The sequence below is a fragment of the Cephus cinctus genome, unplaced genomic scaffold, assembly GCF_000341935.2.
Source record: "Cephus cinctus unplaced genomic scaffold, Ccin1 Ccin1_scaffold1237, whole genome shotgun sequence".
NCBI lineage: Eukaryota > Metazoa > Arthropoda > Insecta > Hymenoptera > Cephidae > Cephus > Cephus cinctus.
In genome coordinates this window covers 169,763-194,177 of record NW_014333690.1, presented here as the reverse complement: position 1 = coordinate 194,177, position 24,415 = coordinate 169,763, and the positions used below count along the sequence as shown (strand labels likewise).

Here is a 24,415-nt window from a genome sequence, read left to right as displayed (position 1 = left end):
GGTCAGTCACGTGGCCAAGGAAGGTTCTCCCTTATTTCAGAATCCCTGATTTTTTAGCTCCCTTGGCTTAAGCACTGCGCGCTCAATCTGTACGTATCGGATGTATCGAAAAACCTGTAATAATTAATACTATTTTACTAATCTGGCATCTTATCTCGTGCATCTTATACACGGAAATTACAGACCATGTATCTTCAAGGGTGATCGAATTTCATATACATAAAGAGTGCACGAGTCTGTTTCATTGGTTCCCGATATATGTCACAGATTGCCGGTAGTCAATGCTGCACAGTTACTGTTATCGGATAAAATTACATGTGTCACCATTTTCTGTATTTCTGTGGCATTTATAAAATCCCTTGGAACAAGATATAAATCAGAGTCGCCACCCTTGAAGCGAGTGACATTACGAATGTCAAAGTGAAATAGCAATGGGGAATTCCCAGAATAGCATAATGGTCTTAAGGTGTATGGAAGCGTCGTGCTCAGACTTATTATGAATCCTTCGTTAATCGGCTTAAATACACGACCATTCAATTCCACTGCAATTATGAAGTGTACGTGCAGCAAGAACAAAAGTCCCCGTCGCCAAAGACAATAAAGTCAATATTGTTGAACAGCGTGAACAGCTGAAGTATCCGAGGCTGAACATTGATCGACAAGAGACTTTTTTTACAAGGTGCGAAAAGGGTTAGCTTGGTCATAACGTTACCCCATAGTTATGCATATGGGAGCGTCTCGACTGAAGTACGTAAAATAAGTATCCCGTACCTGTACTTGGTATTTCGAAGAAAATTCCGTAGCAGCGAACGTACCTTCCTCGAACTTTCATGAGGAGCTCCCGTTTCGCAGATCATAATTTGTCCGGAAGACTGTGTGGATAAGTTTTGTGGCAGCACCATCGCGCGGCTCCGTGAAATACAGCGCCAGCGTCATTACAATGTAATTCGTGATCGCAATGTTTAGCACGGACGGACGCAGCTCATACTTTCCACGCGAAAGTACGAACATTACGCGTCCCGGAAGAAAACATGGCGGTTTGACGTAATGGGAGCGGTGCCTCGTAAACTTCTATAATTCGGCTCGTAAAATTGCGCGATTCTCTTGTGCCGCTGCGCATTTGGAATCCTTTGGATCTTACGTGGCTGTAATTTCAATCTAATGTAATTGGAGGTCTTATGCGCTGATACTAATGGTAGGGTACTGTTCGGAGCAAGGACGATTTTCAATGGAACTGGTTCATCGAAGCTTGTTGCAGGTTACCTTTACTCGCTCGTTTTCCAGTCGCTGAATCATGGAGACAAGAGTAATCTACTCTCCATGCGCTGAATCTTCGAGAGTCGTATCGAGGTATCGAGTGTAATGCATGTACGACATCCGTTGTGCAATATCATGATGCTGTACTGTATCTGTACTGTACCAAACAGCGGACCGAATGACGGCACGATTTGAGGAACACTAATTATTTTTAGAAAGGGGTCGTAATCGCTAAGAGTTACCTGGTTTATATTTTATCGAGGAAGCCGGTAGTGTTTCAAATTTTTCAAGAATGCTTGAGAGTAAGACTCAAAGAATTAAGCATATAGTCACGATGACTTTGACAATCGATATGATGTTTTTTCATCATTTTTAATTTGTATGAAAAAAAAAGGTTAGGCAGTAATGGATTAAGCAGCATGTTAATGGAGATTTGATTAATAAAAAAGCCAAGCAAATTTGTATAAATAAAAATGTAAGAATTGCGAAACAAATTTCAAATTATTGACCAACTTCAATTTTCTTTAATAATATGGGCAGTGAAAGAGCTATGTATAAAGTAGCTATATGGTAACTAAAATTAAGCAACTCACGGTACTGCTGCATTAGTACTCTGCTATTTATTCAAACAACGAACTTTTTTTTTAACGATGGCATAGATTTAACTTGTTTAGCAACCATTGCATCACCTGCATTGTATTGGGTTCTAAGTTGATTGCTGGTAAAACGTAATGCAAAAGTGAAGTCTATGTATGATTTTGTACAACACGAGGAGAGATAGGAATAATAAAATTAAAATATATTTTACTGTTCAGTAAATACTTCTATAACAAAATTATTCATTAATACAAAATGATTCAGATGCATGGTTCGACCTTAAAAATTAAATTGACAGGTTAACCACAGTTGACGTGAATCTCCTGAATAACTGTCTAGGATCATTAATATATACGGAAATTCATCGAATGATTAAATAATTATGGAAACAAGAATTAAAATTAAATCGTATTCAAATGTACGAAACGTTCAAAGTAATGATAACGAGATTATGTTTTGCAAAATCTGTTCTTCAACTTTTGTAATTTTTCTATTTATCTATGTATTTAGGTGTTGCTTATAGCTCGACTTATTTTATTAAATTGGCTTTATTCCCCAGACCAAGACGATTGGCAGATTAGTACCTCGTGGAATGGAATTAGTCTGCATTGATGCACAACAGAATGGTGTGTTCTAAAACTTATTGCAACTGCTCTGAATATTATGCTATCTTTTTTTTTCTATGATATACCTAACAAAGAGTCAACGATTTTCGCGGTTGTCCCAATAAGTTTTTGAACACACTCACAGATGGAGATACAGAGGCAATTGCAAATGGCCGCCACGTCAAAAAATCACATCATAGAAAAACAAAAGTTCCACATTTCGTGTATTTCTGTATTAGCCTAATTTTCAAGTATAATTGTGTACGTAAATATTATCAGTATGTTGTCCGTAGATAGCAACAGAATGCTTCATGAAGAAGTGAGTAAAACTCTGTATACGAGATTATTATTCTACTCGGAAAAACATGTGAAATAAGGTTATCTAACGTATTTCTAAAATAAATTTACCGTGAATTGAACAGTTTGTATCGATTTTGACAATAGGTTTACAGGAATCTTTATAGATGAATTTAATTTTCAAAGCATCCCAAAAATATTTCTTAAATCGAAGTAAACAATACTCTAAATTTGAATTTATCTCACACGTGTTTGAAGATAACTTCCACATGTTTAATATTTTACAGAATATTATTAACCACCCTTGCTCAAGGTTTAAATGCCATAACCTTCTTAGTTCCATATTTATACTTTTACAAACATGATAAATCTGATGATTTATTTAGAAATTCATTATTTTCATTAGTTATATGCATAAAGTGATAAGATATGACTATGTAGGATGAGGCTAGTGAAAATGGATCAGATGAGTATCCAAGGATACCTGTGTCGTCGTTGGATGGTCGTAAAGAATGGACTTACACAATGCGACGAAGCATGCAGGTACAAAATATGTACATAATATTACATATGCAGGTTGATATCAATAATAGTACTTATTTGAAGCTTTGTTGCAGTATCGTTAGATCCGAGTAGAAAGATTTCGATTCTATATTCAACCGAAAATGTTTTTGATGTACCAGGAGGTAGTCCCAGGTCTGTACCTTGGCCCATACAGTGCTGCAAGCCGCTCAAAATTGCAATCTTTACTGGAGCATGGCATAACTCACATAGTTTGTGTTCGACAGGACATCGAAGCTCACTTCATAAGACCAAACTTTCCTGACACATTTAAGTGAGTACTCCCTGCAACTATGTCTATCGTTTACATATTAATTTAATCTATGAAAGATATTTGCGTGCAACTTACAGATATCTAATATTGGATATTGCTGACACTGCCACAGAAAATATAATCCAGCACTTTCAAAGGGTAAAAACTTTCATAGATGAAAGTTTAAAATCTGGTGGTCAAGTTCTAGTCCATGGTAATGCTGGTATTTCTAGATCAGCAGCATTGGTCCTAGCCTATGTTATGGAGACATATGGTCTTACGCAAACGTAGGTTTACATTTATTTGACATGATAAAAGGCTGCATTTAATTCAACTCACAAAGCAAGATGTTACAGGGAAGCATATGCAATAGTACAACAAAGAAGATTTTGTATAAATCCTAATGAAGGTTTCATGGCCCAATTAAGAGAATACGAACCAATATATCAAGCACAAAAGACTTTGAGGAATGGACAACAAAGTTCCGCAAGACAACGAAGCAAACGGACTATCCATCAAATGGATGCAGAACGTAATGAAGACAGATCTGATGCAATGGATAGTTGATAACCGAGATCTAAGTACCAAAGTTACCAAAAGACTTACCATAGACTAGCAACATGAACTATAGGCCTGAAACAGGTAGTGTGTTGGTTACCACCATCTTCCTCAGTACACTGGACTATGAAATGTATATCCTTGTAATGATGGATATACCAATGTAATATACTAATTCCAATGAGCATCTCTTCAGAGATTGTAAGAAAAATACTTTATATGGGAAATTAAGTTAAAGATTTTTATAGTACTCATGTGCTCGACTTTAAACCATGTTACCAACGCAGCTTCAAACAAAATTCAAAAGCTTCAAGTTTCTTGGTACCTCTCCTACAACTATCTTTATACATTTAGAATTGTTCAAGAATAACGCATTGCCTGAATATAGTCCGTCCATATGGTTTCTATGATAGAACTAACTTCAGTTAGTGCGTCAGTCCTGAATAACACTTATATGTAGAACGCATCTTTTTACAAATGTCGAAAAAAGCTCATCCCTTCTTGGATACTCTATTTTTTATTTATTATTCGTTTAAGTTGTTGTTAATCACATGTAATAAAATACATATGATATTTTCAAGTTTCTGCGTCTTCTCAGTCACCGACTGATTATACCAAATAATTATGATTAGTATCGTATGCCCAATGTTAGATAAAGTACATATATTTATTACATTTGATTATGTGAACTTTAGAAGAATTCATTATCATTTTAAAAGCCATATCATAATTGGAATAACCTATCTCCTATGCTTATAAGACTCTCGTCACATTGTCGTTAGTCTTATACGAGTTTTGCAGGAATGAAAATGCATATGATGTCATTTTTATTCTCGTCTTGTAACTCCCATTTCACGGTAACTGATACCTTAAATAGAAAAAAAAAGTTATGATTATAAGACTAGGAAAAAAAATAGTAACTTGCGGACCACGCATTTCTTATTGATACATCCAGAATACCTTGGGATATTTTTTATATATAGGTAAGGTTGCTTTGTAATTGTATAATTTGCCTGTTTGCAAAGGACAAGTAATGCCAGAATCAGAATTGGCACAGGCGTCAGCATTTGGTATCGGAAATGGTACGGGGATGTCCATCAAAATACCGTGCACTACCGTGTTCACGTTTGAAATGTCTCGATCTATAATTTTAGGATATTAGTTCATGCAAGAGCCCGTAAAAGAATAGGTGCAAAGTAAAAAAAAAAGCGATAACTCGCCTATCGTGAAGGCAATGTCAATGGTTGCGTTACTGCCTCGCCTCAAATTGCATGTAGAGGCAGTCTCAGTACAGTTCGTCACAGACACTTGTGTAAAGTTGCCTAATTTGGAACCTGAAAATAGAAACATTGAAAAGAAAATGCTAAATTGAGTATTATGTAAGCGGGATAGAACAAAAAATCAGCATTGCATGTACAATTAAATTCTGGGTTTATATTGCTATACTAGGTGAAAGACTATAATTCATATATGTAGCAACGAATTATACAATCGTTTCAATTCGCATATTTTAGAATTCCTACCTAATAGCACTAGTTGTGTAACATGAGTACTGTCATTTTCATTTTTTACTTTTCAATCTGATACGAAATTTAATCTTCACGATATACATATACGTAATAAACGTAGTCTATTGTTGATAAAATAAAAACAACGCGAAGTATGTATAACCTTTGTGAAAAAGCATATTTTATTTGAGTGACGCGTTTTTATAAAACAACACAGAAAATGCCTTTAGAATTGAGAACCTCTAATGAAACTGCATATCTATTTATTAAATGACTGTTTGTTACTGAACAAAAAAACAATTTAAGCAATACGTCGTTTGCGCACGCAACAGGATACCGCATGAGGGCATCAACGAAAGTATCTAATAAAAAAAAATACAATTTATAACGCGCTTTATCAATGCTATCATTCATTTTATATATTCTTCATAAATATAAAAAGATAACCTTTGATTTGATGCAAGTGTTGTTTTTTGAAAAATCGAAAACTTAATTTATACTATACTACGTTATGATTATCCCTTAAACGTCTTAGCGTACAAAACTATATCACAGAACAATGCTTTATAGTGTTTGCATGAAAGAAGGATCTATGAGAGAAAGAAATATTAAAACTGATTCAAGTTAGTGCAAATACGTGCATATTTAATCAGTTCCATGCAGTATAAAAAATTGTAGAATTTATATAATTTAATCCACAAGTGAATTTTACGGCCTGAATAGTACATCACGTAATTATCTCTATAGTTATTATAACACACGGTCTAATGCATTCTTTCTACTGTTAAAAATACTTAAAAGGGGAGAGTAAACGTGTTAATTTCACTTACCGCAATCTATAAAAGTAGCGTTGTTTAATGCAAAGATGCACAAAAGGACGACTAAAATTTTCGTATACATGTTGCCTGTGTAACTTTCAATTCTCAATTGAAACTGATGTACAGAATGTGACGCTGTAAAATATTTCCACAAGACAACGTGATTCATGCACGACATGTATTATCGGCAGAGAAACAATTTGGCAGATATCAACATACCACAAACTGGGTTTCACGTCACACTAGGTTAGAACGCTGCTTCATTATACGTTGCTTTTGACAAGATATTTGTTGTTAATTCTATTTAAACGTTAATTGCCTTTGACTGATGATATTTATTTTGTCCAAACTTGTCACGTGATGTGATTATCGTCTATACCGACTGGGGTATGTTCGAAATGGCCGTCCGAGGACCTTTGTTCTCTTTTAAACCTTATCTTAGCACGTGGTTAAGACAAAGAAGAGAGTTGTCCCAGACGAACACTCCGTACCACTATGAAAGTACCCCTATCAGCCTATAAAACAAGCAGCGTCCTTTGAAAATTAAATGAGATATAGGATTCACTTTCATTTAAACAATAATGATTATCTGAATTTAATAATAATAAGATACTTATATAAATGTTCAATGACGTGAATGTCAAAAAAGAATTCTATATGACAGCTTACAGTCGACTAATACGTTGTAAATTTTTGGTCGTTATATTACAAACTTATAGAGGCAAGGTCAAAAGATATTAGTATACAGATGGATCGTATAAAAATCATATAAAAGTTATGTTAATCGCATTAGTTTATTTAAAAAATTTTAAGTGATGAAAAATTGTTGAGGGGAACTTTGTTCCTTCATATTTATTAATATTGTCCCGTGAAACATAATTTGCAAGTCTCTTTTTCGTAGTTTATAATTTGGCGCCCTGATGAATGCGAATGGCGTCGTGGCGCTTCCACTTGCTTCCACTGCAACGTCAGTCGTTGCGGATGTGACGTTTGCTATACGCTGTCCACGTAGCTTGTAAAATTGTAATTGAGTGGCTTATACACACGTCAAACAGCACTTCGAATAGTGTTCTTGAACTGTACGCAAGGTAAGCACAAATTTTGAGTAATCATACAACGTGAATCTTTATGTTGCGCTATTATCATCGACTATCTTTTTTATAAAATTGTCAAATGTTATTCGTGTAACCTAAAAATCTTAAGAACATTATTAAATGTTCTACGTACGTCGAATTTAGAATAGATGTACCATATGCAGTTAGTATATATAGCTTAGTGCTTTTTTAGGTTCTACTGCGTAATATTTGCATAAGTTGGAAGGTACTGTATTGCAAATATTTAGGATATGCAAAAACAAAAATGTTGCATCAAAAAATGGTCTATTTCACAATGTTCAGGGACAGTTACTAAAAGCATGGATACGCATTGGGAAATGGTTATACGTTTCTTAACGTTTATTTATTTGGTTGCAGAACTTCATTTCAGAAAATGGATCAAGTGACGAAGCTTGTTGAACCTGGTCGGCAGTTTGCCAAGGATAGTATTCGTCTTGTCAAAAGGTGCACCAAACCAGACCGGAAAGGTACAAAACTTGATACAACTTTACAATAGTTGCTGTATTAATTAAAAATCCAAGTTTAATCTTTATTCTCTTTTAGAATTCCAGAAGATAGCTATTGCTACCGCTATTGGATTTTGTATAATGGGATTTATAGGATTTTTCGTTAAACTAATCCATATTCCTATCAATAACATCATTGTGTAAGTATATTTATGAATTATGACAGTAATTTTGATTTGTCTTGTAGTAACATATTTTCAAATGTGTTAATCATTTAGTAAAATTCCAACAGTTGTAGATAAATTGAATGAAGATTTTTGTTTTTTGCAGGGGTTCATAAACCAATATGAAGAAATTATTTATTGTTAAGGAACGTTAAGATTACTTCCCTCATCCAAATCCATCACTTTTCAGTCCTTAAGTTTATTTATGACTCAAAATTGTATATCATTTGGAATTGATTGTGATTGAAATAGTTGCGAAGATGACGTGTGCATGATGTTATGAATTTTGTAATAAAATAGAAATGGTTGAAAATACAATAGACTTCAGTTCTTTTATTCTAAATTAATAATTTTAGTAGTAAATGCACAAGTTATTTTTACTCATCTAGATTCTTAAGTGATTCAATTACACATGACACAATTATTACTTTAACAAAATATTTTATTAGAAATCTTAGTGACAGTTATTAAAACAAAATAAATTTCACTTATAAAGCATATAACAAAATACTTCTCTAGTAATTGTATGGAAATATAACTGTATTGCATATTTAGGTCATATTTAAACGGTTGTTAAAACTTTTTCTATCGATTCGATTTTTTTTTTTACTTCCCTATTCCGCTGTCCCCACCCACTAATAGAAACTTAAGTAAATGCCGTTCGGGGTGTAACTTATTGCCGTTCTTCTTGACACTGCCAGTATTTGATGACAAACAAGAAAATCGAGGTACTGCTGTATTTTGCACTTCACATAATTTTGATGTTCCCTATATTTTCAATTAATTTCGTGACAAGTTTAAAAAGTATTATTTTATAGGTCAATTTTATTAATACTTAAGAAACAAGTTAAAGAACATTAAACAAGTCTGCAATGCATCTCTTTGCAACGTCAGAAAATTATTTAATCATAGGAATGATTCGTCTATACTGTAAACTATATATTTTCCCAAAGCATGTGTTCTTAAAGCAACGGAATCATTAAATAACTTTTATAATTTATTATCATAAATTTGGAGTTTAGAGAATTTTAAGTTGCAAGCTGCATAAAATGATTCTCAAAAATAAAAATTATATCACAATCAGTTCATAAGTGTACCAGTAAATTTTTTAGTATCTTAATATTCGATTCAAAGCAAGTATTATAGTATTATATTATATAGAAAAAAAATTGTACACGTGGCAATAAACATATCTTTGAATTGAACAATCGTAATGTATAATGTGCACTTTGGGCATTTGTGTATAAATTTTTAATAGCACAACTTGTAAAAAATTATGTAAAATGTACCTCCGAAAAAATTTTCATTGAATTTAACCCGAGCACTTCGTGACAAACTAATACTATCCGTGATACAATTACTGTCAAGCTCTGATAATGTTGTACACAGTGCAATATTTTATTATATGAGCAGCGCATGCAGAACACGCGCCTTTACGTTAAACAAATAGTGAATACACACAAATATGTATAAATTTTATCCTCCCCTCCCTTCCTATGCACTGAGAGAAATAGGGTACTACTTGCGATCACATATTTACAATATAAGTTTGTTACTGCGCTAGCTTGGAGATACTAAACAAGATTTACTAATGCTTATTATATGAATACTAGTCATGAGAATCATAAAAAGCTATGGATGAACTCAACGCATTGTAAAATGTTTTTAGGATTATTTTAATAACCAAGTGTTTATTATTACAATCCATTGTTATCGGGCGAAACATTCCACGTAATGGTTAAGTAGTAAATAGAATTTAAAATTTAAAGATGATAATGACAGAAATCTACAATGTTATAGATAGTCACAAAAGGTGCGTTCCACTTATCGCCCGCAACACTGCCAACATCGTTGTGTCTTTAAATATTAAATGTATTGGATAGAGAAACAACAATGTTGCAAGCGTTGCGAGCGATAAGTGGAACGCACTCAAAGCATTACACTCTAAAAACAATTTTAGATTTCAATAATTCTTAGCATCACAGATATTAAAAATAACGAATTGTATGTATTATGCAGAGATTGTGATATGTATGTACAATGTGATATTGTTAGCAGCAATAGTATCGCTAGATTGCATCGGATAATATATTTTTAATGATATAAATAGATATTTACGCTTAATATAATTAGTCCTATTTCTATACAAAATATGAAATATGTTAACAGGTAGTATTTTTTTACTATTCAGTAATATCTATTTCTCTCAGTATGGAATGAGATTATTCCGAAAGCAAATGAGTAATATAATAAGATACAATATAATAGAATAAATGTGGCGAGCGTATTTACTGGGATTTGTTTATAACTGTTGGTTATAGAAGACAACATCGAAAAAATATATACTTTTATGCACCCATATTACTGTAGAGGCAATAGTTACTTTTACGCAAGTTTTTAAAAAATACGTAGCCCTTTAATATAAATTAATTCTCATTTTTGTAGTGTTATACTTCTATGTAGTATCTTTTCTCTACATACATATAGTATAACAGTACTGCAGCACCATGCTCTTTAAATAAATAATTATTGATTTATCTACTACTGTCCTATATCAAAATTTCCTTAGAATATTGCAGACGAGCTAATCTCATATTTTTATATTTCAAAAGATATTAGCGTATACCATGTTGGAAACATATAGTTGTGTAAGACAGAGTGAAGTTACATTTTTAAAGTGCATCGATATATGTATATACATATATACAAATTAATTTTCCTTTACTGTGATGTCGATAGCACGAAATTCTACGGTGTTGATCTTTTGGATTCCACATCACAAAGGCACAATTAATTAAATATAACTGATCGAATTGATCACACTACATATTGCATTTGAAATAACGAAAAACAACCGTGAATGTTTTGATCAGCCATTTTTTTTAAAGAACCATTTTTTTAAAAAGAAAGAACACCTGAAACGTCTTTCGAACATATTTCATGAGATTCCGTAATTAAAGAGAATTTCATTATAAACATCTCATGAGCTAAGAGAGCAATGCCTGACGACACAATTAGTAGTGTCTACCCGTGCGAAGCAACAAGTCAGAACTAAGTGTCCTCAAATTGAAGCGTCCGCAGCTTTTTACAAGTGGTTACATTCCTCATTCTCATTCACAAGTAGCTTTGTGTGAGCGCTGTGTCACTACCAACTATATGTATAAGCGTAACCAGAGCCGCAAGCGAAACAAATTCAGTGGCCTTCCCTGCGTCCTTATTCAGCTCTGTTCATCTGTTCATATATCATGAATTGTAGAATTGCGATCGAGTGAAGGACGATCCGTGCGGATCTAAACCATTTTGAGGTTAACTATTTGAATGGCTGTCACTAAACAAAGCAGACACTTTCATCTCTCAGTGCGAAAACACTAGACCGCACGAAAACAATTCTATTTTACCGCCACCGAGCCTTTTTAACATTTCTATCGAATTCACGTGAAAAATTTCTTATTGTGTTTTCAGAGACGACACAGATGCTCATAAAGATGTCAAATCGAAGAATACGCCATACGTGGAATATGTATGCACAGGCCTCATTCAATGGGACAGGTTAAAAAATAGATGCTAGTGGAAAATTGCTGTTAACTCTTATATAGTAGTTCCGATTCCATTTTAATCAAAGTGTAAAATTATCGTTGACGTGTTTCCTCATGCGACGGTGTACAAGACGGTATATAGAGTCCGTCAGTCGACGCTTCTGACCGACCGTTGGTGACTCTCGGCATATCCAGCAGTCACGAATCGACACTGGATTCTGAAAACTATATTCACTGTTAGGGCGTTGTGTATTAGAATTAGTGAAACCGACTGAGAAAGTCATTGAGACGAGCAGAAAAGCAGGCTAGCGAAGGCAAGCAAGCGAGAAGGCAGTCAGCGAGGCAGGCAGGCAGGCAAGCAAGCACGAAGGCAGACAGCATCCCCTATATTGATTTCGTACTGTGCACCCCTCCCCTCCCCTCTCCACGTGTTTGTCTCCGTCTCTTACTCTCTCACGCAAACTCCCTTCTCGTTCTCGCGCAGCTCCACCTCGTCCATTCTGTCTTCCTCTGTCTCACTACGTCCTTCTCGCTTCAGCCTCCTCACGCTCTGTAAGATCCTCTCCTTCTCGCCCACTCGCTTCCTCCTTTTCGTCACTCTCACTCTATCCCTGTCTCTCTTTCTCTGTCTGTCTGTCTCTCTGTCTCAGCCGCTCTACACAACACTCGACTCTTCTCCACCCTCTCTCTGCAGAGAGAGAGTACGAGGCAGCTTCTACTATCCCCTACGCGGCGGCGGATCTCCACCATAACATCTCGCGGAAAATTATCCTGCCATCACTTGCCATGTCCGAAAGGGCGAGTGCCGCGAAGTGCGAGACGCTTTCGAGGTTACACGTAGAGAATTTCGTGGCGTGAGACACTGTGTCCTGGGTGAATCAGGATCGTGTGGTGGCATGACTGAATGTGTCAATAACGCGACTGTCATCGCGATTAGGGGGTCACCTCGGATATACGTCTGTGCAGCCGATTCGGTGTGAAACATGGAGATCAAGTCAGATCAGTGCAGTGCAACGGAAGATTACGATTTTCACGCGTCCAATCGTATTCCTACTCCCATCCATATTCCAAAATCGATTCGCATTCCCATTATCGTGAAACTCTCGAATCATACGATAGCGTCACACCTCCCCGGGAAAGACTTTTCAGAAAAATAGTTGAGAAATTTATAGCTCGATATTTTACGACGCGAGTGTAATTGTGCCCTTGTGACATCATTGTGAGACAGGATCAACACTCAACAGGGAGGTAATCAACGTGGTCGAGGAGCGGGCCGGTGGGCCGAAGATTGAACTCTTGAACGTGGCTTCGATAGGCGTGCTCATCGCTCGCGGACGTTCATACTCGGCTGCGGGACCTTTTGCGAGCTGAAAGGGAAGGACAGGTCCGGTAAAGGGAACGAGATAAGAAGAAATTGGCCGTAGGAGGCTTTGACGTTTCGCACGGGGATTGAAGTGAATTCGAGAAGTCGGGATCTCGAGGAAGAGGAAAAGGAGACAACGAACTCATATTGTTGGCCATCTTAGGAATACGAGAGAACAAGTGCTGCCGGATTCGTAGGAAATTCGAGTCTCGGATCGGATCGCAAGTTTTAGCTTCAGTGTCCTTCTGTGTCCGCGTTTGCGTGGGTGCGTCCATTTATTTTTTGTGCTCTTCGCGCTCGGGCACAGTCCAGAAGGTGACGAGCGTGAAGGAATACTCGGGGTAGCAATGGAGGAGAATGAGTCGAGACGTTCCTGGCGCGTGGTCACGACTCCTTCCTAATTCGAAATTAATGCGGCGCCGACGGACGGGATTAAAGGAAGAAACCATGGCTCTGGACACGGCCGAGATTCCATCCGAGGCCAAGATCGATAGGATGACGCTTCGTGGGAAATTTTGAATTCGAGAAGAAATCAGAAAGCTCGATTACATCGTAGAGATGTAGGGGGGCCCGTCATTGGGGCCCCAATGTGCCCGAAATCCTCCCGCCCTTTCTCTCGAACAAAATCATCAGTCATCGAGGATTTTTCGATTTACAGCAGACGCTCGCCGTTAATGATTGCTGATTGTCATTCTCGTCCACTGCACCGTTTATCGTTGTTGCCAAAAATTGCCAAAATACGAACGACGCAACCAGTCTTTCAAAAGACCCTGGAACACGGGGGCCTGGGTAACCAAATTGTTTGTTCGTTCTGATCTAATATATTTAACATTAATCGTTAGTAAACGTTCATATGCGAATTGCCTTAGTATCCGTTCGTAAAGAGAATCGTAACTATCAGTTGCCAAAGTAAAACAGGTTATAAAATAAGTGTCAATGCGTGACGGTCGAGCGGAAGGGAGCCGCTAGTTAAATTCGACACACGTGTCTTAGAGGAAAAGTGTAATTACTAAAGAATTAACGACAACAACAACAACAAAAAATTAAGGAAATATAATCAAAGCCACGTTCTATGTGTAAAGTCATTCTCGTGGAATCAAAAAGTTAAGCAGTTATAACGACGTTACATATTTTCAAATGTTTAGTCGCAGCCAAAGTTTCAACAAGTATTATTAGCAGTAGCCTGAACATAGTATGAAATTTGTGTGGTGTACATAGAGTGTTTAGAAGTTTTCAAGAAGATAGTACAAGATTTTTAAGTGCGGAAGAAAAAAAAAAGAAGAAATAAAGATGGTCGACCTCGGGGGATATATCATCATTCTGATGAATCACAATGGCAAGATCAAACTTTACGGTGGGTAGGACAATTAACTTTTAACGAACCAGAAGCAATTAGTACCTATAAACACTCATTTGACATGAGTTGGGATATTCTGATGGTAAAACAGAGCACCATACCACGAGTGTCGGTCTGGCGTTTATGGGACACTACTACTGAAGTCCCTTCATGCTCATTTTTCTTGGGATCTTCAGAGGTTGCTTATTACCTCTCATAAAATCAAGGTTATACCTTTAACAATTTCAATTACAAATTTTTCTTTTATTTTCCAAAAAAAGCAATAGTGGATAGTCATTACCAACTATTCGCGTATGCATGTAAATAATTTTAAATGCAATATATGATACAGGAACAATATCGCTACCAATGAATATTTTGAATGTAATAAAAAAATAATTAAAAGAACTGAAAATGAGAACTGAACAGTGATTTGAAAATTGTTTAATCTTTTGACATTTTTAACCGACAGTAAATACGATACAATGATATGTGCGCATTAATGTAATATCGACAAGTAATTGATCGTGTCTTCGATCATGCAGGCTCCCCTGCGGATAATGCGGACAGCTTGGAGGTGGGCGACGAGATTCTGGAGGTCAACGGTCGCACCCTGGAGAACGCGACCCACTCCGAAGTTATTCAGCACATTCATCAGGTCATTGCACTGCTATCAGAAAAATTACTTGACTATAGAAAAATGAATGATAGAGGAAAGTATATGTTTATGTGTATACGCACCGTATTCAAATCGCTGATAATATCTTAATATCTGAAACGTTAATTTTTTTCCTGACTCTCGGATTTACGTAAAATGTGAAAGTTCTCGAGCACCGGACGTGATTTTAACACGAATTAGTCTCATTCATATGTCTAGCATCAACCAACGATCGACGTGTCATTTCGAATGTAAACGTTAACGCTGTTAGAGAAAATGATCACGTGCTTACATTACGTACTATGTAAAAAAAAAAGCATAGATATAGCATCAATGATATTGAACATTGAATTGGCGTGAAGAAACAAAAATATTTTATTCTAAAAGCAATTAAAATTATATCCAATTAGTTATATGATAAAAATCGATTGTAATCATAGTCACGTGACTTTGTTAATCTTTAATATATTTTTCTGTCCAGTGCATCAAGTCACGAACAATATGCCTGCGAGTGCGAAGAAGAAGCGGAAACAAAATGGGTGAGGATCATTCTGTTCCTTAAAAGTGGCTGGTAGAAATGCTGAAGAAACGAAGAATAAAGAAATCAAGCGCGATCAAAATGCGCTAATGGGTCTTTAAAAATTTAGATCTCTAACAGAAAAATATCGACAAAACGTATGACTTATACACCGAACAATATCTGGTATAGAGAAAGACTTTAGGAGAGAGTAATTAATACCAAAGGTTCATTGAAATTTGTAAAAATACAACAAATAACAGTTCGAAGCGTAGTCGATCTGGAGCGATCGCTACATCGGCGTGGTTCAAATACGAGAGCGCCGTTTCCTCGGTAAAGTCCGTATACGTTCGTGCGAGTTCGCCTTCGCCAGGTAAATACCCCAGGTGAGTAGAAGGAGGTGGAGGACTCCGAGAGGCAGGCGAGAATGCAACCTTCGAATGTACTCCGTAGTACCGGTATTCGAGCTAGTACGTAATCGTCCGCGATCGCTGAAGCCAGAGTCGTAAGTCAATTTCTGTTCATAAACGAAACCTCCGGTTGGCTTAGGTTCTCGGCTGATTGTCAGTTGCGGATAAGTAAATCGCGAACAGCACGAGTCAAATGACGGTACTAGCACTTCTGCCAGCGAACGAAATCACCAGGTGGGAGTGAAAGCCGTGTGGATACAGTTATCCGTGTTGTGTTGTGGCTCGTGCTCGCTTCTGTCGATTTCCGTCCAGCACGGCCGCCGTTTGCCGCTGCTTCCACGTTATTCCATTCCTGCAGCCTCGGGGTTCTTCCTACAGCGTCTAAAATCAGAGCCGGTTACCTCCTCCTGGTACCTCCTGTTAGAGGCTACTACTCCGGAGTACGTCACGCTGCGAGTATAATATCGCGTCTGATGGTGAATCGGAGTCTCTCCTAAGGAGGGGGGGGGGGGCCCACCTACCTGTCTTGTCTTGGTTACTCCTACCATCCCTCTTGCACCTCCCTCCCTTTCTATACTTGGTAGGTTAACACGTTTACACGTTCTCCACTGCCCTATACTGAATATATACAGTGACTGACCAGTCGCCACCAGTGCTACGCAGTTATGAGAGTTACTCTCGGGGAAGTGTGTGCAAATAACGTGAATACTTCATCGATGATTCGTTATGATCGGTGTGCACGGTGTGTGGCGCGTGATATCCGATGGGCGTATGCGATCTCCTGGACTCCCCGAGGAGCGAATACCCTGTGAGGACAGACATCACGGACACTGAGTGTCTTTGGGAAGAAGAGGTAGGGTTGGACGCTGGTGGTACGCGAAGGGACACAGTGGAAGGCGTAGGATAACCGGAGGAAGGAGGTATTCCACGTGAAAGGAAAATTACGAGGAAGAAGAGGAGGAAGCGCAAGAGGAAACAAAGGGAACTATTAATAAGGGCTGTGTAACAGGGAGGAATCTTATTTTGTTGAAAGAGCAACGCGTGCTAAAGAGAAACAGTTAAACGTGCAGGAGGTGAGGATCCGTTGGTATGCTTAACGATTTGCTACGAGTCGAAACTAGGTCCCTGGTACTTGTGATTGAAATTACTGATGATGTCTTTCGTCTTGCTTGTTCGTGACACTGTACTTCCGGCATGGATTTTCGCTTCGGGCGTCTATTCGTTCAAGACGAATTTACATTGCCTTGGGCCTCAAGCGTCATACGCTGTCTGGTTGGTACACTGTATTAATAGGTGACTATTGTCTTTACAATCGAAACACTGAATACGAGTACCTTCGTCGAAACCAACTGTCAGCGACACACGCGACTGTTTCGTAGCTCCCCGAACGACACTGTTGCAATAATGACGTATACAGTTAGGAAACAGGTTTCGAGCTCAGCTCGTGCTATACTACTTCTCGCCTGGTAGGATCACAACCTTCTAGTAGTATTACGAGGACGCTTCACTACGCGCTCTAGTCACCCCGTATTGTAATTTGACTGGATTTTCTAATGTATCCATTAATCGTCCAAGAGAGACTCGCGTTAAAGGCACATGGCCAAAATTCAATGGCAACTTCATCGACGGGCCAATGGCATTATCTTTGCGCGCGGAAGCTGCCGATAATAGGTGAAATCGACTTTATCGATCTTTCGGGGAATTATCTGCCGACGGTGGACTCAGTAATTTTCTATGGAACCAATACGTCACATCCGGACTCGTCATGATCAGGATGACTTCGTTGAAAAAGATGATCCTTCGCGATTCATGGAAACGCTCATTAACACTCAATTTCGGTTGCCGATCATCTCCTCGTATATGGGGTTGAGTAAATTGGTACCTATTTTTCAATTTATTTTTGTCATAAGCTCACCCGACGAGTTATCTGACCAATGTTGCCGGTGCTCGTACCGAATGCTTGTCGACAAATTAAAGCAGTCGTGTACGTAACGTTTTATTAATTTATCAGAATCGATAGCGTTATCGGAACGGAATAATAGATCAGCAAGTAAGTCTATCCGGCTATGATTTTCTCATGCCTGTCGCAGCACACAACAGATCAATCAGAGCGCGAAACTTGATGCAATATTATTATATTACTGAGTACATGCATACGCCAAGTGCACCCGCATCGAAGCTACACGAAACTCGAGTCTGATTGTGAGTTGGATGGGCGTCTTGCGAAACTGATACGCGGCAAGTATGTGCTGGCGTCAACCAAATGCAGAAACAATTATTATTAGCGTATATGTTTGTCGCTACGCTCGTAATCGTTTACATAACCCGTCCTACGAAAATTATATGCATCGCTCGGATACCCCGCGTTGCGCCATGATTGTATTGCGATTGAAAACTTGTTGGAAACTGAAATTCCACGCGCTCGTCTCTCTCGACCGGAATGAAAATGCACTTTCTCTCTGTTGACGAGTGTCAGCACCCGCAATGCTATTCAGCTGGGATCCTGCCAAAAAGTAGTCGCTCAGGAGTGCCTCTTCTAGTACTGTGCCTCTAAAGCCATCCGTATACGTTGCTCGACGTTGAATCGGGTCTAGAATCATTACAGAAGCTCCTCGACACCTAAAAGAGACTTTGAGTCTTTTCTGAGCATTATAATTAGAACTTGGCTGACAGGTTTGAAAATTGCACGAGACTCCAAGGATTTAACTTTTTTTTTAAATCGAAATCGACATTTAATCGAAAGCATGTATAAGTTCCATGGTACAATGGAGTCTGTGGAATAATATGTAAATTAAAAATATAAAATTCTAATCAATGGAAAGACTGGAAGTACAGTCTGCGGTAGTATCAAGTCAGGTTAGAAAATTTTTTTAAATAAAAAATTTGTTTTTAAACGCGCGTACGCTCGTCAAACTTACTGTAGCTTTTATTCGTTTTACAGCAGATATGGTTTTCTTGGGGGGGGTAAATTAACCAGCATTAGTTTAGTACAAGCCAAAGGGCTGATCGATGCTGCAAACCGATAGACCTCGATACTCGCGGGACGAAGTGCCTTAAGTGCGTTGAACCGCTGCTCTCGCTTTTATTTTTTATCGTCGAGCCACCGGTTCCCAAAATAAACCCCTACACATGGCGGTGCTATCCGTTCCCGGTCCGCCGCTTGCTACTACGTTTATTTTCTAGTCTCGTGACACGTGTACGTGCATACTGACGTCTCGAAGTGTCCACTAGGAAGATTTTCGTAAGGTCGTTCAATATCGGGGGTCAGGAGTTGTTTACGTCGATTTGTCGTTTAGATCGAGTGATCGTAGCGTCGAAGGATCGATCGACCTGTCTGATCGAGAATTAAGTCCCGCGACGTCGATGAGCGTGAGGAGCGAGAGTCAGTTTCGATCGCGAGGAGACAACGCTGGAGTATGGTCGAACGTTGTAAAATTGACGAAACTCTCAAAGTTCTCGAGAAAGTCGGGAGGGAAGATCCGTCAAACGAGACGACCCGCACGGAAATTACCAAGGATGACCGAGTTCTTTCGGAAAATCATTTGGTGCGGCTGCTCCCCTAGCAAAGGATGCGACAACGAGTCATTTACGACTGAAAATCTCTGCGAGGAGACCCCTGTGCTTTCGCTGCTTCCGGCCGGTCGGGATGACGTCCAGGATCATGATGTTGCTAGCCATTTCGATCTCTCGTCTATTAGATTCATTGACGAGGACGAACAAGACCTGGTGGATTATTCACAAGCCGACGGTACTGCATCCGGAGGGAAGAGCCTGCGTCTTATGACCTGTATTTAATGCCAGCAAGGGAATAAGAGTCGAAACGACTGAGTCTAGTTTAATTGTTCGAATTAATTGTAGTGGCCAATTATCATTACAACTTTTCACCGTCTTTACTTGATCCTTCGCGCATTTGTCGCGTTCCATTGATATATCTTTTCTTTTCCTGCAATCAGTATGCAGCGTTGATCATGGTACTCTCTTGAATAGAAATAGAGATCTCGAATGTTTCTATCGTTATCTATTTTGAGAGTGCTTATACGGTGTGCAGGTTCCTTTATACAGAACACTTATTCGTCCCTTTGAGACGCTTGACCTTTATTCCGAGGTATTGTAAGAATCATAGGGTTGAACTTGCATAAGAAAAAACATGCTTTCACGGTATTCGATAATTTTGCGGATTTTTCATAAAATAATTAACTTCTTTTTTCACTGGTTATGATATCTTTGATCTTGTTGGCAGAAGAATTGGATGGACCAAACGCAGGACGAATACGAGACGCCTGGGTCATCGCTGTCGAGAGGTAATGTCGTTTAATTTATATACAAAGTTTGTATTCAATAAATTTATGTAATTAATAATTTAAATGCCTTTTTTAGGGGCGCAAGAGAACGACTTCAGAGGCTCACCGCGCTCAGGAGAATTCAACCACGGGACATTCAAGCCATTTTACATCAACAGGTATTTCTTGCGGCTAGACATCTATTTGTCGATGGCCAATCTCGTTAAACTGTTTATCTACCGTGAGGTGATGACTAAAAAAGTTCAGTTTTTCACCTCGTTCAGTGGAGGACAAAGAGATGCGCATAAACGTAGACGTGGAATCGACACGAAAGCGGTTTATACTGTGTAGAATGCAAAACAAGATAGAGAGTGAGTGGTTAGTTGGATTATGCGCGACCTTGACTGGTTTAAAACTTTTAATGCGCAAACCTAGTGGATTAATATTTTATAGATACTTTTGAAAACAGCAACCAAAACGAGACTGACATTCAGATTTCGCTGTGCCGCTTTGCCTTTCAGTTACATTTGCTTTTTCAATTATATTTAACTTTTACAAGTGATTATCGCACTGTAACATATTCTGCTTACAATATGAATATCGCGTTAGTCATACTTTCTGGCAACACGCATGTGAAGTGTTCTCACCCACTTGCAATTGCTCACCTTTCCCTCGACGATGAACACGGACACTGAGAGGCGTGAGGATGAGGTGGTCAAATCTAGAAATTATTCAAGGTTAACTAGTAAATCATTGGAATCGTTACGTACGTAGAAAAACGACAATGAATATCGCAATATAAGTGAAGATCATTTAACTTAATAGTAAATAGTATCACCTGCGTAACCTACATTTATGCTTCTGCAGCTCTATAACCTAATTTAATTTTATTGATCTTTTTTTTTGTCTGTATAGTAAAATTAATGCAGTTACGATTTTTCACAGATAAGCGAAGGGGCAGCCTCGACGAGTGGATCAGGTACAGATGCGGATGTAACCAGCAGTCAGATCACCGTCACTCTTGCAGACAAGTAAGGAAAACCTGTTATTATCATTTGCATGGAGATTCATGAAAACGTGAAAACACGAGAAAACGAGCCGGTATGTACCGGACGTGGTGATTGCCGATGGTGGACATAGATAACAGGAATATAGTCATTCTTAACACGTATACATAATATGCTGATGCAATCTGCTTCTATTTGTAAAATATATTGCCGTAGGAGTGAAATATTATTTGTTGGTTATAATTGTATATTTTTAAACATTATTTTCAGAGATCTCGGGACAAATGCCTATCCGACGAAGCTAAGCAACGGCACGATTCCCAAGGGGATCCCAAAGGCTAAAGACGCCACGGATATCAGTGCTGCTAAGGAACGAAAAGATATTCTTGAAAAACAACAGAGTTGCCCGGAAGAGGCTAATCTTCTGGTCAGTGGAATATATTTGAAAATCGTATCGACTTTTCTTATTTACTAACACACGAATGAAACGAGGATAGAGATGATGCATAAATATTGTCCATAATAAAGTCTTTATGCTTCTTACAAAATAAATACCGTCCTCAGTCGTATTTGCAGCCGATTTGATAACTTCGTTAGCGATGAAATCGAAATTGATCAAGTGTTATTCAGCCGGAACTGTCCGAATCTCGACTTTGTTATAAATGTTTTGCGTAACATTCATTACTTATGGAAAGATAATTAAAAAGGTCTGGTGATACATAGATTAATGTGCATCTATCGTGAGATTCGCTAAATACATACATGATTCAAGTATACGTAACAAAGATGTATAAAGAGTGTGTAGTATATTAGTTTAAATTTGATTAATTGATTACACATACAAGTTTCATATATTAAAAGCTGCACAAATCATTGAAAAATACAACACGCACTTATTCGGTTTGGCAACGAATTTTTCTGAATATTTGTAATCCACTTAATCTAAATAACTTTCGGATTTCGATTATATATTTGGCTGTGTTTCTACAGACCCCGTTGCAAAGTGCAAAAGTCGGTGAGCGTCGGGCAAGCAGTCCCTTCCAAAATGGTCGTACCGAGGTGCTGATCGGAGAACCGGAGGGTGGTCCAAGATCACCAAGAGGCTCCACATCCTCAGCCGCAAATGAGAGCAACTTCCTAAGTCTATCGGAGGAACGTGATTATCCAGAACCCATTTGCAGGTTAGCGAGAGTAACATAGCTAAATTAAAAAGTAACAATTTTAACAATTTTTCGAAATATGAACGATCCTTTGATTTCCTTTGCATTACTCAATCTTTTATAACCATAATGTGACTGCAGCATAAGATTCGCTGTGGACGTTTAAAAGAGTCATTTCCGGGTTAAGGATCTTCCTCGGTAGGCTAACGGCGTCGTATGTAGTCAGCAAGATTGATGATAGATGTCGCCAGTAGCTGCCTCGCTAGAATTCTTAGCTTACTAAAACCTCTTAAAAAGGAGTTCCCAATAAGATTAAACGAGTTTTCCCTCACAACCCTATATATCTACCACAGAATTGATTAACCGGAACCACCTGAGTCTCCTGTCTACCGAAAGTGCTTTCAGGTTTATCTGAAAAAGTGGCAGTTGAATAGAAGCCATCCATCCAACGTTTCTCTCTAAAAATTAAACATTCGTTTTTCAAGACCGTTTCCTTCATTTCCGCAGAAACGTAGAGTTCCATAGAGGTAGTGAAGTGTCGGTACTCGGGCAATGTTTTGCAAAGGAAAGGGTGTGTACTTGTAAATCGGTGCGAGTGGAGCCTAAACAATGCGTTTTCCAGTCTCTTTAACCTTGCCGTAACAGAGAACAGTCGGGCGGTCGGGACGGTAGGCCAGAGCAGGCCAGAGTGAGTAGCCCTCTCACGTAGAACGAGTGAGCGCAGCAGAGTTGGATGAAGAAGGAAGAAGGGCAGAGTAAGGATGAACGAGGGTAAGCGAGAGTGAGTCAGTCGCTGAGTAGGAGTGAGACAGAGGGAGAGTAAAAGTAGGAAGTAGGGAGTAGAGAGCGCGAGATAAAGAAGGACGACGAAGGCTTGGCAAGCGCATACCTTCTTTAATCCCGTAGTGAGGACGATATAACGATGCATAACCCAGCGGACTGTAGCATGCGGCGTTACGGATCCCCGTGTTAGGCTTGGAACTATACGTTCATGCACGGGACTCATCTTCCAGTGTGTTATAAGCCACGTACAATACCTTACGCTTGTATTTAATCTACAAGTACCAAGCGAGACTCGTGTGGTAGGCCAAGTCTGAAGACTGAGCCGTGCTTCTTGCGGACAAGTTTCAGAGATTTGAATATGTACAGCTCAGGCGCTAAGCAGTGCTTGATAGGATAAGGCATATGCACACCATATTCCGCATTATTATTTTTGTTACGTTAATCAGACTCATACTTACTTCAGTATACGTGACGTATGTAGGTCCAGGATAGCGATGAAACTGCAGAAGGGAAAGTCGATCCTCTTTTACGTTTTTACTTCCCCGGGTGACCAGGAAAATTTGAAAAACTAAAATGGTGCTGTGGTCGCGCCGTGTCCTCGTATTGTCTCTGACCGTAGTAAAACGACACCACTCGCGGTCGATGTCGGTCGCGCAGCAAAAATGGAATCAGGGAGATGCTCTTACAGACAGCCAATGGATCTGACTTTTATGCGAAGCAAAAGTCTCACGATAAGGTTTCTTTAGAAGCCCTGATTTTTTTCCTTGAAAATTTTCATGGACGCTGGCTCTTACAGGACCTTGCTGAAAAGAACCCACCATCTTTAACTTATTCATGATCCGGCAAAGGAAGCGTTCAGGTGCGACTGAATGCGCCCATTGATTCGGCTGCTTTTAACGAGTCGGTAGCCCAAGTGAATGCACTATATATCTTTGCCCTCCTTCTCGTGAACCCTCGGGGTATGCAGAAAAAAGGATGAATATTCTTAAGAGAACCTTTCTGGGATCGCAATAACCTACCCATTTCCTTTTTTTGTGAACTTAGTCGCTGAGAATGAAGGAATGATGACCTTTTTTTTTCAAATTATCTTCTCACTATTACTTTCTGCCCCGCCCCCCCCCCCCCC

The 24,415-nt window shown here is 38.6% G+C and overlaps 4 protein-coding genes and 1 long non-coding RNA gene across 9 annotated transcripts in view; 3 read left to right on the top strand and 2 right to left on the bottom strand.

Annotated features, from left to right (window-relative positions):
• The first annotated feature begins 2,599 nt into the window (after positions 1-2,599).
• On the top strand, positions 2,600-4,708 carry LOC107272709 (serine/threonine/tyrosine-interacting protein). 2 transcript variants are annotated; one of them, XM_015750126.2, is made up of 5 exons: positions 2,600-2,778; positions 3,198-3,299; positions 3,440-3,591; positions 3,669-3,857; positions 3,927-4,708. In XM_015750126.2, exons 1-5 carry the CDS (start codon positions 2,740-2,742, stop codon positions 4,135-4,137), a joined length of 693 nt encoding a protein of 230 aa, XP_015605612.1. In that variant the 5' UTR covers positions 2,600-2,739; the 3' UTR covers positions 4,138-4,708. The 2 variants fall into 2 exon arrangements, with proteins under 2 accessions (XP_015605612.1, XP_015605613.1); XM_015750127.2 differs by having other exon boundaries at positions 2,636-2,778; positions 3,374-3,591.
• LOC107272710 (NPC intracellular cholesterol transporter 2 homolog a) lies at positions 4,627-6,880 on the bottom strand. Of its 2 annotated transcripts, XM_015750129.2 has the most exons (5): positions 6,674-6,880; positions 6,467-6,589; positions 5,349-5,462; positions 5,089-5,270; positions 4,627-4,996 (listed from the first exon to the last, which is right to left on the bottom strand). In XM_015750129.2, exons 2-5 carry the CDS (start codon positions 6,534-6,536, stop codon positions 4,913-4,915), a joined length of 450 nt encoding a protein of 149 aa, XP_015605615.1. In that variant the 5' UTR covers positions 6,537-6,589; positions 6,674-6,880; the 3' UTR covers positions 4,627-4,912. The 2 variants fall into 2 exon arrangements, with proteins under 2 accessions (XP_015605615.1, XP_015605614.1); XM_015750128.2 differs by lacking the exon at positions 6,674-6,880 and having other exon boundaries at positions 6,467-6,629.
• A 505-nt stretch (positions 6,881-7,385) lies between these two features.
• LOC107272711 (protein transport protein Sec61 subunit gamma) lies at positions 7,386-8,821 on the top strand. Its single transcript, XM_015750130.2, has 4 exons — positions 7,386-7,542; positions 7,927-8,036; positions 8,113-8,215; positions 8,346-8,821. Exons 2-4 carry the CDS (start codon positions 7,943-7,945, stop codon positions 8,353-8,355), a joined length of 207 nt encoding a protein of 68 aa, XP_015605616.1. The 5' UTR covers positions 7,386-7,542; positions 7,927-7,942; the 3' UTR covers positions 8,356-8,821.
• Positions 8,822-11,695: 2,874 nt separating this feature from the next.
• LOC107272705 (MAGUK p55 subfamily member 5) overlaps positions 11,696-24,415 on the top strand; it is a 33,748-nt gene continuing 21,028 nt past the window's right edge. Inside the window, exons 1-8 of one of the 3 annotated variants that reach the window (XM_025090014.1) lie at positions 11,696-14,492; positions 15,020-15,132; positions 15,614-15,671; positions 20,300-20,360; positions 20,437-20,518; positions 21,285-21,370; positions 21,617-21,773; positions 22,337-22,527. In XM_025090014.1, coding sequence (XP_024945782.1) covers positions 14,429-14,492; positions 15,020-15,132; positions 15,614-15,671; positions 20,300-20,360; positions 20,437-20,518; positions 21,285-21,370; positions 21,617-21,773; positions 22,337-22,527 — 812 coding nt within the window. In that variant the 5' untranslated portion in view covers positions 11,696-14,428. The remainder of the gene's footprint in view (positions 14,493-15,019; positions 15,133-15,613; positions 15,672-20,299; positions 20,361-20,436; positions 20,519-21,284; positions 21,371-21,616; positions 21,774-22,336; positions 22,528-24,415) is intronic. The other 2 variants (XM_025090013.1, XM_025090012.1) reach the window with 2 other exon arrangements.
• LOC107272712 lies at positions 14,904-16,919 on the bottom strand. Its single transcript, XR_001539034.2, has 2 exons — positions 16,581-16,919; positions 14,904-16,440 (listed from the first exon to the last, which is right to left on the bottom strand). It is a non-coding gene; the product is annotated as an uncharacterized LOC107272712 (long non-coding RNA).

Excerpts from the sequence above, each read along its gene's own strand:
- LOC107272709 (XM_015750126.2), top strand. The coding sequence starts at position 2,740 with ATGTTGTCCGTAGATAGCAACAGAATGCTTCATGAAGAA. Across the intron at positions 2,779-3,197 it reads ACAGAATGCTTCATGAAGAA|GATGAGGCTAGTGAAAATGG; the intron begins GTGAGTAAAACT and ends ATGACTATGTAG. Across the intron at positions 3,300-3,439 it reads CAATGCGACGAAGCATGCAG|GAGGTAGTCCCAGGTCTGTA; the intron begins GTACAAAATATG and ends TTGATGTACCAG.
- LOC107272710 (XM_015750128.2), bottom strand. The coding sequence starts at position 6,623 with ATGAATCACGTTGTCTTGTGGAAATATTTTACAGCGTCACATTCTGTA. Across the intron at positions 5,463-6,466 it reads CGCTACTTTTATAGATTGCG|GTTCCAAATTAGGCAACTTT; the intron begins GTAAGTGAAATT and ends TTCTATTTTCAG. Across the intron at positions 4,997-5,088 it reads TATATAAAAAATATCCCAAG|GTATCAGTTACCGTGAAATG; the intron begins GTATTCTGGATG and ends TTTCTATTTAAG.
- LOC107272711 (XM_015750130.2), top strand. The coding sequence starts at position 7,943 with ATGGATCAAGTGACGAAGCTTGTTGAACCTGGTCGGCAGTTTGCCAAG. Across the intron at positions 8,037-8,112 it reads CACCAAACCAGACCGGAAAG|AATTCCAGAAGATAGCTATT; the intron begins GTACAAAACTTG and ends ATTCTCTTTTAG.